Here is a 16,544-nt window from a genome sequence, read left to right as displayed (position 1 = left end):
TAATTATTATTAAATGTTTAGAACTATGCTTAACTATGCTTGGTTGGCACTTAAATAATATTTAATAAATTTTGAGAACCAGTACAAAATAATTAACCATAGTAGAGAAGATCCTTAGGCTCAGCCTTTGGTAATTTTGAGTGAAACTGGAATGTAGAGCAGGATTTTTGTGAAAAAGGGTGTCATATAAGCACCAGGGAAAGCGAGAAACACATCAGCAAGTTGGAGGTTACCAATATTTTTGTTGTAGCAGCAAGAAATTTCTAGGTACAGTGGCTTGATTAACTTCTTTTCTGTCTTCATTGAAAATCTGCCTGTCAGACATAGCATTTTACCAAGGAGGAAGAAACAAGTACTGTGGGTTCATTATTTTGAATGTTTATTTGCTTGAGATTTTTAAATACTTGATTCCCTTTTCATTTTTTAACAAACTACCCCAATTTGGCAGGTGTTGGAGGGCTTCAGCTTTCATGGAGATGTGAATAAAGGAACAAACAGCTTTAAATCATAGGTCTTCACATTGAGTATGAACCTTAAAAGTCAAGGAATTGTTATTAACTTTCAGAGGAGTATAACTGGTCAGTAGAAGGGTGGAGACAGATTTAAAAGCCAAAAGTTTTTAAGGAATGTAAGGAGTGGAACCTAGAAAAGGTGTTAGGTAGAAATAACATTTCTCTGTTTATAAGTTTGTTAAATGAATATATGGGATTTTGAGTCACATTTCTAAATATTTTAAAAATTTTGCTGAATGTTTAAGGTACTTTTTTTCTGTAGCATAACCATAAATACTTATAAGGTAAAACAAATATTACTTCTACATGAAATATCATAATTTATTTTCGCTGTGATACAATTGAGCTACACTTCAAATGGGAAGTAATACTGATAGGGAGCAATCATGTGAAACCGTGTTCAAAAGAAAAAACCCAAATTTCAAAAGTATTTAATTCTTAATACTGTTCTCTGTATAATACTAATTTTAAAAATGTTTGCAGATCCAACTAAAGTTCAATTTAGAAATGTAATTTATATTTTTTGCTCTCAGATGAAGCTTTAACATATGTTTCTAATAATTTAGTTAAGATATGCTGAGTTGGATATTTTTAAAGAGAATCTGTTTTGAAAAGATTCCAAAATATTTGTTTGAACAGGCACTCAGCATCTCGATGAAAACTGTCGGAAAAGAAAAACTTTCAGAGTCATTCTGCTCTCAGAGTACCCAAGCCAACTAAACTGGTACAGTTAACACTTATGTTAGATGCCAGAAGCCAAAAAATGTAGCACTTCCTGGACTGCTTTTCAGCAAGGCCTTCAAGCCAATTTAGTGGTTGATATTAATACCGTTGAATTTTCAGAGTAAGAAGCTACAAGTAGAATATTTATACTTTTCTATCACTACCATTCTTGTTAGTCTCTTTTAGTAATCCTTGATTAGTTGCATTCTCTCCTTTATGTTGACTTTAAGCTATAGTTCTTTCTTGAACTTTGTGGGATATCATTCTTACAAAACAAGAAATGAATGCTCTGTAGATTGTGACCCCAGGTATGATTAAACTGTTTCCTGGACATAAATATTTTACATTGCTTTTTAGTACTACTGATGCAGTAGATATGCAAATTATATAAAATTACCATAGTGCTTTGGGAGGATTGGTAGTTACCTCAGACTACCAAGTAGGGATAGTTTATTCAGCCTCTGACTGTTTCATTTTCTTTATATCCCCTTCATATTTATTGACATCCCTTAGTTCACTTAGTAATGATATGCTTAGTGTAGATATAATGTCACGTTGATCTCCATATCCATATTATTTGCTCTAGTAAGTGCTCTTCTTTAAGATATTTGGTGTATTGAATTGGAGAGTACCTGTCCTACTTAGGTGCTGTGGTGGAGAGTAAATAGCAAAAGGAAGATTCAGAGATTCTGTATACTAACTAGAGAGACAAGATTAAATTTAACATCTATACTACGATTTCTCTTATAGCTAGTAGTTGGAAAAAATAGCAGAAACTAAAATTTCAGTCACTTGGTTTTTCAGGTGATTCCACAGGACCAGATTAACTGTCTCCACAAATGACTAGCATAAATTTTAAGCTTCTTTCAGAACTATAAATATAGAAGAGTTATATGGAACCAGAGAAATCTAGTTTTTTTTTCCTTCATTACTTGGATCTGTATGTAATCTGAAATAGCATAGTACATGCAGTTTGGGGCACAGTATCATTTGTGACTTTGAGGGACCTGAGAGTCAGTGGAGGAAAGCAGTCCTTTTCATGCTACTCTGCCTGTTCTTTCTGTTTTGGAGTCCATTACTGGAAGCTTAGAAAGCAAATGGAAGGAGTTTTGTTAGGAACTGGCAGGGTTAATGACTGAAAATGATGATTGAAAACCAGAATCTACAGTTAATTGGGACACAGTTATGGGAAGGGAGTATACACATAAATAATAACATAATAGGATTTGTTACTGAAATCCAAGAAAAGTAGAATGAGGCAAAATATCTCTGGTGTCTTGATGTTCCATTTGACAGTACTTTGGATAAGTTTCACAAGGGAGATGGTTGAGATCACTTATCTGTATTTTATTTGTCATAGGAAGTAACATTGGCCCGTAAAGAAGGAATAGAGACTGTTGAATAGAAGAACATTTATGTCAGTAATTTCTCTGATTTAGTGCCAAAAGCCTTTTGAGAGAATATTCAAAGTTGTGTGGATCTAAATTTCATTGTTGAAAACTGTCAGCTGCTATATTTATTTTTAATAATTGATTGAAGCTCTTTCTGTTATGTCTCCTCTATTGCTAAATTCCTAAAGAGTAGAAAAGAGTGTTTATGATAGTATTAGGAGACAAAAGCTTTATTCTGTGGATTGGATAATGCTTCTTTTGTAAAATTTTCTTTTCCCACCAAAAGTGAGAAGTGAATGTCTTGTGGTGGTGCATCTCATTTCTAATGGGGGACAAGAAGTTATTTTCTTCAATGGCTGACTTCCAGAATTTCTGGCTGAATGTTCTTTGTCAAGTGTATATTCCCTTCTCTAGGCCTTTCTATATAGAGCCCACAAACATCGTCAATGTGAATGATGTCATTCAGAGGGTTAGCGACCATGCCTCTGCCATGAACAAGAGGATTCATTACTACAGCCGGCTCACCGCTCCTGCAGACAAGGCACTGGTAAGGGGAAAAACATGGCTAATTGTCTAAGGTTACATTGAACTGAACAGTGAACAGCATAAGCCAGGGGGACTCCCAGTGATTGAACTTTTTGCTGGCCATATTCCAAGGATGGCCTCATGGAAAGTCAAGATAGTAATTAACACATGTCTTACATCTCAGGCTAGTTCATTCTTATCTAGCGTAACTTAGAGATTTGGAACAACCTCTCTGTGTTGATAATAGCCTAAGAGATTTTTTGGATTAAATTCTGCTAGTCCCCAGTCCTAAGAGCTTTTTGGAGGACAAACTACTTCTAAAATACTTGATGTTATTGATTAAAAACATAAATAATAACAAGTCTGGTTAGTCTGTTCAGTTTTTAAGTTTGAAGCTACGAGGGAAAGATGTTTTTAGAAATTTTCTGCAGGAATGGGAAACTGAAATACATGCAAATGTATAATATTTTTACTATTTAGCACTGTCCTTTTGTAGATAAAATACATAGGTCAAAGAGCAAATTTTAAACATTTTAGGCTTTGTGGGCCACATACAGTTACATATTCTTCACTTTTATTTTATGACCATTATAAATATAAAAACCATTCCTAGCAAAGGGGCTGTAAAAAATTGGTTTGAAGGCCAGATTTGACCCATGGACTATAGTTATTGACTCTTGATCTTCTAAAATCTATATTATTTTAGGATCAGAAACATATTGGAAGTAATTTGTTTGCTTATAAGAATTATCATATGAGATATTCGGAAACTTAAAGCTTAAAGAAAAATGGAAATTTTAGATATTTACTAAAGGGCAATGATTAGGATATCACTTGAACATAGATATCTCACTAAAGCCTTCTGAGGTATTACGATCTCCTTTTGTATAGCCAAAATAAGGACATCCCAAATATTCTGAGTGGTGTCATTTTTTTCCCCAATTTTTTCACTTTTTCCTCCCCCAGGCATTTATGTCAGTAGTTACAGTAAAGTCTTAGTTCTATAACAGAATTATCTCAGCCCTCTGTGGAGTAGAAGTAATCTAGTATCTCTGGGTCTAATTCAGACCTCCTAGGGGCTCTGCTTGTGGAAGCAAAGTTCAGAGATACTGACTGGGCCAGTCTAGGCCTGAATGAACATTGCTTGCCTGGAAATTAAGTCAGCATTGTACACCAAATTGAATACCTTTTGTTAACTGACAGTGAAATAACTCTAAATCAAAGTATATAAACAGTGGTCAACAGAGATCAAAAGGTAACAGTGTGATATGACCATTTTTAATGAATAGATGTATACATCCATGCTCATTTTCTGAGAATTCCAAAATTATTTTTCTTAAAAGATTTTTAAGGGCAAAACAATGTGAAGCCGTAAGTGTCAGGATTTTATAGAATTAAACATTTTATTTCTGAAAATTTCCTCATTTACCTTAATATTTTTATTGTAAAATCAGGAAGAGAAGAAAATTACTTGGCTGCCAACATCTCCTAGATCCTTGTTAATAAAAGCAGGGCCTGCACAAGCCAGCAGTATTGGCATCACTGAGAACTTAGTAAAAATACAGAATCCTATTCTTTACTCCAGACTTACTGAATCATAATCTGTGCTTAACAATATCCCTGTGTCAATCACAGGAAAATTCAAGTTCGAAAAGCACTGCCCTAGATTACTATCAGAGTGTGGGATCCAATTCTCCATTTTTTCTGTAATTCCTAAGAATTGGGAGCTTCTTTTTTTTTTTTTTTTTTAATGTTTATTTATTTATTTTTTTTTTTTAATTTTTTTTTTTCAACGTTTATTTATTTTTGGGACAGAGAGAGACAGAGCATGAACGGGGGAGGGGCAGAGAGAGAAGGAGACACAGAATCGGAAACAGGCTCCAGGCTCTGAGCCATCAGCCCAGAGCCTGACGCGGGGCTTGAACTCACGGACCGCGAGATCGTGACCTGGCTGAAGTCGGACGCTCAACCAACTGCGCCACCCAGGCGCCCCTAATGTTTATTTATTTTTGAGGGAGAGAGAGAGACATATAGCGTGAGTAGGGGAGGGGCAGAGAGGGGAGATGCAGAATCCCATGCAGGCTGCAAGCTGCAGGCTCCAGGCTCCAGGCTCCAGGCTCTGAGCTGTTAGCATGACTTGACCTGAAGTCAGATGCTTAACTGACTGAGTCCCCCAGGGACCCCAGGAATTTGCAACTTCTTAACTTCTCTAGCTTATAATCCTGCCCCCTATAACTTTTGATTTTCACTTTTTCTGACCTTTGCTATCATGGTTTATCTCCTGACTGATGCAGGCATGGCCCTTCCCCTTTTTCTTTTTTATTCCCAGGAGGAATGAGGATAAAAGAGAAGGCAACAAACCCATTTCCATATATGCCTTTTCATTCTTAAGTAGGCTTAATACTCAGTGTAGAGCCAAATGCAGGGCTTGAACTCATGACCCTTAGATTAAGAGTTGGATGCTTAACAGACTGAGCCACCCAGGTGCCCCTCCATATATGCCTTTTTATCTCTCAGAAGTAGTTGTTTCCAAAGCCACACCAGGCATAACATTTGAGACATTCTTTTCCTACAAGATACCACCAATCATATGCATAAATAGAGAATGATTCGACACTTTCTTTTTGCACCAGTCCATATCTTGTCTTACTACTGAGGCCCAGTGTTCCATCACCTCCTTGACATCTTCCCCAACTATTCTAGTCCCCGTTAATTTTTTGTCATTCCTTCCGTATAGTATCCCACACTTAATTTTTTTTATCTCTGATAGCCTTATCTGATTGCTTCATGTATCTTCCAGCTGGAATTTAAGCTTCTTAAAGTTGTGGACTGTATTTTTTTTCTTGAACACTAAACCTAGCACAAAGTTGTAAATTTACTTACTAGGTGCTGAATATAAAAGATTGTTGATTTATGCCAGACAGCTCCTATGTCTTTAACTACTGTACTACTATATATAGGACTGCGTATTCTCAAGAGCTATTCTCAGGGAGATGGGCATAGTTATACCAGAGTACTGTAATATCTTCCCTTCATAGGGAGGTAGAATTCAGAAAATATGTATGAGGGGGCAAGGTGGGAGCTATGTGTATAGGAAATATATTATCTGTTCAGTCGTCTGTATGCTTGCAAACTCTCTTAGCTCCTTCCCTCTTGCTTACATACTCCATCTTTAAGAATTCTTGCTTTGCCTTTCCTTAGGCTGTGTTAGCTCACCTTTTTTTTTCTTCTGCTTTTTAAATGCTTTAGTAAGCATTTAAAAGAATGGTCTGTATTTATTTTTCCATTGTTTATCTTCTATTGACTCTCAATTCTTTTTTTTTTTTTTAATTCAAGGTAGTTAACATACAGTATAGTCTTGACTTCAGAAGTAGAACCCAGTGATTGATCTCTTACATATGACAACCAATGCTCATCCCAACAAGTGCCCTTCGTAATGTCCATCACCCATTCACCCCATCCTCCCATCCACCTCCTCTCCAGCAACCCTCAGTTTGTTCTCTGTATTTAAGAGTCTTTTATGGTTTGCCTCCCTCTCTATTTTTATCTTATTTTTCCTTCCCTTCCCCATGATTATCTATTGTGTTTCTCAAATTTCACATAGGAGTAAAATCATACAACATCTGTCTATGATTGACTTATTTCGCTTAGCATACTCTCTAGTCCCATCCACATTGTTGCAAATGGCAAGATTTCATTCTTTTTTTATCACAGAGTAGTATTCCTGTGTGTGTGTGTGTGTGTGTGTGTGTGTGTGTGTGTGTGTGTATACACCGCCTCTTCTTTAATCCATTCATCAGTCACTGGACATTTGGGCCCTTTTTGTAATTTGGCTATTGTTGATAGCACTGCTATAAACGTTGGGGTGCACATGCCCCTCAAATCAGCAGTTTTGTATCCTTTGGATAAATACCTAATGGTGCAATTGCTGGGTCATAGGGTAGTTCTGTTTTTAATTTTTTGGCTTTCAATTCTTTATAATTTGAGTTCCCTACCTACCTCTTTGGTAAAACCACTCTCACAGAGGAGTTCAGTGGCCACTTGACTCTTGAAATTCCCCTAACCTAAGGTCCAAATCTCCTCTATCTAGAATTCTTTAATCTCAGTCTTTGCTGACTCTTCTTTCTCATGAAAATAAAGAGAAAAATATTTTGGCAGTTGTGTATTTTTAAGAATTCATTCTCATTTCACATGAACGGTTTATTATATTCTTGAAACTCTTTTCCTTTAGATCTACTATATTTGGAAAGTATTTTTTATGTTAATAAATCAGAAATACGTGTTTGTTTGTTCATGATACTTAGAAATGTGTCTAGAGTCAGGTAATCTGATGTATAGAAAATATCCTGTTTTGCACATTTACTGGTTCTAACATTTCTCTGTGTTTCTTCTCTTACTAGATTGCTCCAGATCATGTAGTTCCAGCTCCAGAAGAGTGCTATGTATATAGTCCATTGGGTTCTGCTTATAAACTCCAAAGTTACACTGAAGGATATGGTAAAAACACCAGTTTAGTAACCATGTGAGTAAACTTAATTTTTGGAGCATTACTTAAACTATAAATAAATGAAAATTACTGGTTATTTTAATTTTTGTCTTAATTAAGGTATTTGAATAGTTAAACTCCATATTTTTACTGCTGTTACTCTGTTTTCAGTTTTATGATTTGGAATACCATGATGGGAACATCTATACTAAGTATTCCTTGGGGCATGAAACAGGTAATATAATTTTTCAGCATGCTTTTTGCCTGAATTTTTTTCTCTTCATATTGTAAGCTTTATAATAAAGGTTTTAATAAATCTGCGTAAAATTTATTAAAGAAATAGGTAATTATACTTAATTTTACATTGTCAGGTTTTTATCATAATTGTTTAAAGTAACATAATATGGTTGCATATGAATTTATTCTAACATGATATATGTTGTTCTTTTTGTGTTTTTAAACAGGCTGGCTTTACTACTGGAATGTGTGTCATCATGCTGATGGGCATTTTAACACTTTATTGCTGCTATAGAGTAGTGAAATCACGAGCTATGATATGTAAGAGTTTGCCATGATAAAAATAGAGTAGCTATTTGGGTATTAATAAGTATTTCCTGTTACAGTAGATCATTAACGTGTACGTTCCATGTGTGTGTTAACTATTTTGTGCCTAAAGATTTACTTGTCTTATTCATAGCATTCAGCTGAACTGATATGTCAGTGAATTAGTGACTGCCTTTAAATTCAGAGAGGTTTGTAATTCTTTGCAGAATGCATTTACTTTGGTGCTAATTTCCTCATAAGAATAATTTTAAAGGTCATCTTTTAAAAATAAAGTCTTTTTCAGAACTAAGTTGAGAATTCTATGATTCTTAACAGTTAATGGTAACTTTTGATCTATCCCTACCAAGAGATCTAAATGTTGGAATTCCCTAAAACTAGAAAATGTAACTAGAAAAATATGAAAATATGAACGTGTCCTTTGTAGTGAATTTGCAGTTTATTTATACATTGCCTCTATTCATCTATAAATTCTGGATCAGAGAAATACCATTTTACATTGTTTTAAAATAGTTTAGGACTGAAATAGACATATATTGTTTCAGTGAATCTTAGCAATTCTAAGTCAAGAGACCAGATTTTGCCTTCAATTTTTTTTGGTGGGGAGGGGGTCTCTTAAGCACTGGTATATTTTCTCTTAATTTTATTATTTATTTATCCCATTCCCATTTATCCACAAGTCTCTTGGTGTTCTTATAGATCTGCTAAGTGCTATATATGATGTAAGCATTAGCCTTTTAGCTGTTATTTCATGTCAATTTCTTTTCCATTCAACAATTTAATGGCTTTAGTGTTATATGAGTTTGTTTATATCTGCCTGTCTTTTCCATTGTAATTTCTTTCTTCATTTGATAGAAAAGGGTAACCTTTCAGTGTCTGTTTTTACATTGTCTTCTAACTTTTCTGTTATTTAATTTTTTAATTCTTAGCTCAATTGTCTGAAATTATCATGTGGTATAAAGTATGACTCAAGAAAATTTTATTCCATACTGTTATTTAAGTATGCCAAATATTGCTGGATAATATCTTCTGACTCTCACTGATGATTTTGTCTAGCCTTGATTTATCATTTGTTTTTATTAATTATATAATATGATACTATAATCTATTTCTTATATTATCTATACTGTTTCATTGATCTATATTTCTTTTTTATGTGTTCTGTAGTTTTTTAAGTTTTTTATATGTTTTATTTATTTTTGAGAGAGTGAGAGGCAGAGCATGAGCAGGGGAGGGGCAGAAAGAGAGGAAGACACAGAATCCAAAGCAGGTACCAGGCTCTGAGCTGTCACCACAGAGCCTGATGTGGGGCTTAAACTCATGAACTGCATGATCATGACTTGAGCTGAGGTCAGACGCTCAACCAACTGAACCACTCAGGCGCCCCTTAATTTTTTTTTAATGTTTATTTATTTTTGAGAGGGAGAGTGAGAGAGAGAGCATGCACGAGTGGGGGAAGGGCAGAGAAGAGTCAGAGGATCCAAAGCGGGCTCTGTACTGGCAGACAGAGCTCAGTGTGGTGCTCAAACACACAAAGCGTGAGATCATGACCTGAGCTGAAGTTGGATGCTTAACTGACTAAGCCATCCAGGTGCCCCTGTTTTATAATGTTTTTATATGATTTAATATCTAATATTTGGTGGTGGAATATTCTTAATATTTTGTTAAATATTTTGAGTTAATTGAGGGAACACAAATTATGATTATGGGATATATGATTAACATCTAATTTTATTCTTTCTTTTATGTTTATCTAGCATCAGTGGATACCACTACCTGGGAATATCCAGATGTCTGCAGATATTATTTTGGCTCCTTTGGACAGTGGTCAAGTCTCCTTTTCTCTTTGGTGTCTCTTATTGGAGCAATGATAGTTTATTGGGTGCTTATGTCTAATTTTCTTTTTAATACTGGAAAGTTTATTTTTAGTAAGTATCTATATCTTTAACATTAGTTACTTTTAGATACAGTAACTTTGAAATGTTTTAGTTTCAGCCTTAAATTCTGGACTTGGGATAAATAAAGCAAAAAGTCATTTTGTAATTCTGAAAAATATAGTTGATTCAGTTTGTTTTAATATCACAGATATACTTTTTATCCATTATGAACTGTATATATATTTGTGCTTTCTATGTAAAAAGGATAAGGGACCTTTTTTGCCCCCTAGGTACAAATTTTTTCCCCCTTGGGAGCAATATTTTTTCCACTGAAAAAACATGATCTATGCTTATATCCACTCTGCACCCCAATTAATTACTATCATATATACAATTCTCTTTTTTACATAGAATTTAAATTCATAGAAACACGTAAATCTTAGCCGTATAATTTTGACAAATGAATACATCCATGTAACCCACACCCCCTTCATTGAAACCATTCCATCTTCCTAGAAAGTAGTGATAATATTTTTTTATTATAAAAATTCAAGTTATTTGTTGCTATTATAAAAGAACATAATTAATTTTTAGATGTTTGTCTTGAATCTAGCAGATGTGTTGAACTCTTACTGATGCTAATTTTGTAGATTCACTTTGGATTTTCTGTTAAGATAGTTACCTCCTCCATGAGTAATGAAAACTTCCTAGCCAGTTATTACTTTCTAAGTGATTCATATGTGTATACATACATTTGTATTTATGTATGCCATACCCTTATATTTATATATGTATATACATACAAACACATACAACATATATATGTGTGTATATATATATATATATATATATATACACACATATATATAGACATGCTTATCTTTTTTAAAGTGTAAAGTTGTATAGATGCAGTGCTGGTAGACATCCTTATATTGTTCCTGTGGAAATCTTTCTGATGTTTCACCATTAAATATTATGTTTGTTGTGGGATATTGGTTACACCCTTTAGCAACTTAAAGATGTTCCTGCCTATTATTTTCTTAAGCAGTTTTATTCATGTGTGTTGGATTTTATCAGATGCTTAATAATCTTGAGATGATCATAAAACTCTTCTTTAAATTGTTAATATGGTGAATTAAATGAATACATTTTGTAATATTTAAGTCATTCTTAATATTCTGTTACAAACTTAGTTTAACAGTCATGATGTGTATTTTTTAATTGCTTACTGGATTCAGTTTACTTTTGAAAGGAGTGTGGCTACTGTTTTATTTAGGACCTTTGTGTCTTTTCACAAGAGATATTACCCTGTGTGTGTGTGTGTGTGTTTGTGTGTGTGTGTATTTTTTTTTTCTTTTCTCACACTGTCCTTGTTGAGACTCAGGGCTGCTGTAAAAATTACCATGAACTCTTTGGCTTAAAACAAGAGAAATTTATTCTCAGAGTCCTGGCAACCAGAAGTCCAAAATTGAAGTGTCACTAGGGCTCCACTCCCTTTGAAGCCTTTAGGGAAAGCTCCTTCCTTGCCTCTCCTAGCTTCTGGTGAAGAAGCCATAAAATTCATTTACGGCTTACCCTAACCAATACAACCTTATCATCACTTGATTATATCTGCAAAGACCCTGTTTCCAAATAAGATCACATTCTAAGGTTCCTATGGGCATGGATTTGGGGGGAGACTCTTCAACCTAGTATACTCAGTATCAGGGTTTTACTAGCCTTATTTAAGTCTTTGGCATCATGACGTATATAAAGATTGATAACTTCCAATCTTATCACTAATAACCCTTGAAGATAGCATAAAAACCTAGAGCACTAAACTCCTCCTTTTATCTTGAGAAGCATACAGTGGAAGTGAAGATGAATAATTCACATACTTAACTTTATGACCTGAAAATCTAATCCAACATTTTTATCATCACTTTTTAATGCTTATTAAGATTATAAAAAATTAATATCAAACAGCATAAAGTAACAAGAAAACACATTCTTTACCCATTCTCTCATTAACTATAGAATAATATGAATGCTCAGATATCTGCATATGCTTTTAACTTTGCTACTTCCTTTGGTGTAATTTAGTGGTTCTTGTGAGTAATAATTACTGTATAACCGTCAGTCCATAAAAGCATGTAGTATACTTTCTAAAAACTTTAAGTGGTTCTCCTGATAAGCTTGGCTATTATAAGTGTTGGTTTTCCCCTTCTTTATATAAGGTGTAACTATACTTACATATAAATTAGTGTGAGTATAAGAAAACAGTTGTACAGTTTGATTCCAGGGCTTTAACTAAATTCTGCCTTGTGGCTAGATTTTTTTTTTTTAATCCTCAATCATGTGAAAATTTTCCATAGTGAGAACTCTGAAGTCAATGGCATCATTTCTATAAGTACAGAAAACTGACAGAGGCGAAGCTGTGTTAACAATGAAGCAGTCTTTGTTCCTTGTACTAGGTGTATTACCCCATGCTAGATCTTAAAAGATTTTTATAGATCAAAGATTTTAGAGGGTGATCAGTTTAACATCTTTTATTTGGTATTAAAATGTATTTTTTTCTCTAATTTTTAGATTTTATTCATCACATTAATGACACAGATGCGGTACTGAGTACCAATGATAGCAACCCGGGTAAGTAGCTTAGAATTTGAAGCTTAGCTTGTTTTTGTTTTGTTTTGTTTTGTTTTTAATGTTTATTTATTTTTGATTGAGAGAGTGAGAGAGAAAAAGAGGGAAAGTACATGCATGAGTGAGGGAGGGGCAGAGAAAAAAGGGGACAGATGATCTGAAGTGGCTCTGAGCTGACAGCAGAGAGCCTGATGTGGTGCTCAAACTCATGAACTGCTGCCAGATCATGGCCTGAGCTTAACCAGCTGAGCCACCCATGTGCCCCTGTTTTGTTGTTTCAAGTTTATTTATTTATTTTGAGAGTGAGAGGGAGTGGGGGAAGGGGAGAGAGAATCCCAAACAGGCTCCATGCTCAGCATGGAGCCCAACATGAGGCTTGAGATCACAACTGTGAGATCATGACCTGAACCAATATCAAGAGTCAGATGCTTAACCGACTGAGCCACCCAGGCGCCCCTTAGCTTGTTTTGTTTTGTTTTGTTTTTAATTTTCTACTTCACTTCAAAACGGATTTAAGGTAGAATATATTGCTTTACCTTAGGTAAATAATTAATTTAATATCATTATCATTATGTTAACTGAGCCACTATTAAATTTTCAGCAACTGGTGTCTTTAAAAAAAAACAAACTCCATAAAACGTTGTGTTAATGTAAGCTAAACAAGGTTGAGTTCATATTATGCAATTCACAATTGTAACTAACATCTATAAAATCCTTATTTGCCTATAAATAGTCAATACTTGTTTTTAAGAGCCTCTATCTCTGCTAATTGTTTCAGAAGTCTAAAAGCATAGTTCTCAGTTTGTAAAATTTTTTAGATGTTTATTGTATTAGTTACTAATATTTAAGATACACAAAACTGTATGCTACAGAATAATTAATTTCCTGATAATGAACAAAGGTTAGTAAATATATACAGAAAAATAAATTGAAGGCTTAGCAAAAATATCTTAATTTCTTAGAAAAGTTTCCTTCAATTAATTTATTTACAATAAATCTTTGTAGCATGTGGATTTATCCATGATGGCAGTCACAGGGAAGGTGAATAACAAAGCTATGATAACCTTGTTAACAGTCTCACTGTTAAACTTGTACATCACCTAAGGCTTTTATGTATTTAGATTTCAGAGATACCAAATATATATAATTTTTTTAAAGTTTTTATTTATTTTGAGAGAGAGAGAGAGGAAGAAAGAGAGAATCCTAAGCAGGCTCCGTGCTGTCAGCACAGGGCTCGAACTCACAAACTGTGAGATCATGACCTAAGCAAAATCCAGAGATGCTTAACTGACTGAGCCACCCAGGAGCCCCCAAGATGATAACATTTTGATGGCTGAATGCATTGATCTCTGAGAGGACAGTTCATTCAATATATATTTTTTAAGCCTGTGTCAGGAACTGTTCTAGACTTTGGGGATGTAGGAAACAGGCAAAAGTCTCTCTCATGAAGCAACCATTTCAGTATTTACTATTCAGTATCTTACTTTGCTCTTTAATTAAACCTATTAACTTGTATTTTGTTAACACTAGCAAATGAGTGAGTGAAGTACCAGCTTTTTTCTGGACACACACACACACCTTTGAATAATTATCCTAAAATATTTTGGTATAATTTTAAAATCTCTTCATACACTGATGATTTCAAGAACACCATCAGCAAAGTTTACTTTGCATAGTGGTATGTTGATACTAGCACTTCCTGATTCATCTGCTTATTTTGAAGAATGTATTAAATAGTAAGAGTATGAAATAGTCCATCTCAGTTAATATAAAATTACAGCTGGCATTTTTGGATACTTACTGTGTAGCAGGCATTAGTCTAAATGTTGTACAGTACCTCTTTGCTTCACTCTCTAGATGCAGAAACCAAGGAAGGCACAGAGAAACTAATGACTTGCCCAAGGTTACATAAGTATTAAGTGACAGAGTCACGGTTCGTTATTTAGTCAATTTATCTCCACAGCCTGTGCTTTTTACCACTGTAATTACTAGCACAAGAAAAATTCAAGTTAATTTACTTCTGTCCAGACATAAAAGAAAAAAATACATGTTGAAATGCTGACTAAGTAGGGACAATGGGTGCCTCAGCAGTTGAGCATCCAACTTTGGCTCAGGTCATGATCTCACAGTTCATGAGTTTGAGCCCCACATTGGGCTCCCTGCTGTCAGCACAGGGTCTGTTTCGGATACTTTGTCCCCCTCTCTAGGCCTCTCCCCAGCTGTGCTGTTCCTCTCTCTCTCAAAAATAAAATAAACATTAAAAAAAATAAAAATGCTGACTAAGCAAGAAAACTAAGTGTTTGGCTTTGTGGCATGCCAAGAAACAGATAGAGAATAAAATTAAAAACAGAACTTAAAATGAATGTATCTTTTTCTCTTTGACTAGTAATGAGTATGAATGTTGCTCAGTAGGAGTATTTTTCACCAGCATTAAGAGTTCTTTTAAAAAGAGCTGATTATTAGGAAAAGTACTATTGTGAAAATAGAAACACAGAATGATGTGTATTGTCTCTCCTCAACAAAAGAAATTACCATTTGAAGATCAGTGTTAGGAAAAATGTTTCATTCAATTCCCACTTCTCTGGATATCATCTAGGCTCTTAGGCTGCTGTAAAATGTGATAAACTTACGGGAGAATTATCCCAGATTGCTGGAATTCAAGGATTCTTAAGCTATAACCAACAATTCAGTGTTGGAAATACTGTGTCAGCTGTTTCAATGATGTCCACTTTTTATTCCAACCCGATAGATTTTGTTAAAAGAAACCTGCTTTTTGGCCTTTGTGTGGGTTATTAACATAAAAGTAACAAATCACCCTCAATATTTCTTAACATCATTGTATAAATGAGATCAAATACCATTCATCCCAAAATTTTCTCTCTGGCAATGGAACCAAAGGATAGTTGGTGGGATATTTTATAGCTTCCCATACAAATTAAGGATATACCTCAGAATTGTCTAAGATTCTACCGCCTTTAATTGTTTGCAGATAAAAGAGTCCTATCTTATATCTAAATATAACCCTCCATTTTTTCCAGAAAGGGGAAACTTAATATTCGTGAGACAAGTTGAGGTTGGTAGAACAAGTGTCAGTCTTTTGGGATACTCATTGTCTGTTCTTTGTGGTCTTCTCTTATCTGATGCTTTCCTGTTGCAGTGATTTGTCCAAGTGCTGGGAGTGGTGGCCACCCTGACAATGGCTCTATGATTTTCTATGCCAATGACACGGGACTGCAGCAGTTTGAAAAGTGGTGGAATAAGTCTAAGACAGTGCCCTTTTACCTCATAGGGCTCCTGCTGCCACTGCTCAATTTCAAATCTCCTTCATTTTTTTCAAAATTTAATATCCTAGGTAAGCCAAGGCATTGTGTTATAGAGCTTCTGTGTAGTGGAGTACATGTTGGATTCTGTGGATACTGTCTGGCTGGGGAGTTACCCACTAGGCCTGTTCATCTATGTTCAATTTGTTCATTTGTATGTTACCCTGCTTTTTGGTTTTCTTTGTGGAGTTTGGCACAGAGGAAAATGTAGATGACCATTTTAAGTCCAAGTTCTTTTTTTTAAAGATGAATTACTGGATTTCCTGTTCTATCCTTACTGAAACACTATTCCTCATTTCTTCTGTGGGTACAATTAGAGGAAACATTAAGATTTCAGGAGGAGAGATCCATACTGGATATTATAGGAATTCTCAATCCTAAGGATTGGAATCATTAGAACTTACTAAGGGAGGTTATGGAATATTTTTTTCCTACGGTTTCTATTTAAAAGTATAGCACAGAATTATCACCTTCCGACCTGGGATATCATTTTTTATCTAACTCAACCTGCCCAGCTTATTCTG

The 16,544-nt window shown here is 34.6% G+C and overlaps 1 protein-coding gene across 5 annotated transcripts in view; it reads left to right on the top strand.

The window, feature by feature from the left end:
- The window catches only part of SLC38A9 (solute carrier family 38 member 9), an 89,638-nt gene that overhangs the window by 37,709 nt on the left and 35,385 nt on the right, over positions 1-16,544 (top strand). For 3 of the 5 annotated variants that reach the window (XR_003970125.1, XM_030321084.1, XM_030321095.1), the window contains exons 3-9: positions 3,041-3,173; positions 7,552-7,673; positions 7,809-7,872; positions 8,102-8,195; positions 9,956-10,126; positions 12,644-12,703; positions 15,858-16,052. Coding sequence is in view for 4 of the 5 variants with exons in the window: in XM_030321084.1 (XP_030176944.1) it covers positions 3,041-3,173; positions 7,552-7,673; positions 7,809-7,872; positions 8,102-8,195; positions 9,956-10,126; positions 12,644-12,703; positions 15,858-16,052 (839 nt within the window). In the remaining variant the exon portion in view is untranslated. Of the gene's footprint in view, positions 1-1,153; positions 1,237-3,040; positions 3,174-7,551; positions 7,674-7,808; positions 7,873-8,101; positions 8,196-9,955; positions 10,127-12,643; positions 12,704-15,857; positions 16,053-16,544 lie in introns of those variants that run through there. The other 2 variants (XM_030321111.1, XM_030321097.1) reach the window with 2 other exon arrangements.

Source organism: Lynx canadensis, chromosome A1, assembly GCF_007474595.2.
Source record: "Lynx canadensis isolate LIC74 chromosome A1, mLynCan4.pri.v2, whole genome shotgun sequence".
In the NCBI taxonomy this organism is placed as follows: Eukaryota; Metazoa; Chordata; class Mammalia; order Carnivora; family Felidae; genus Lynx; species Lynx canadensis.
This window is presented reverse-complemented; position numbering and strand designations above follow the sequence as displayed.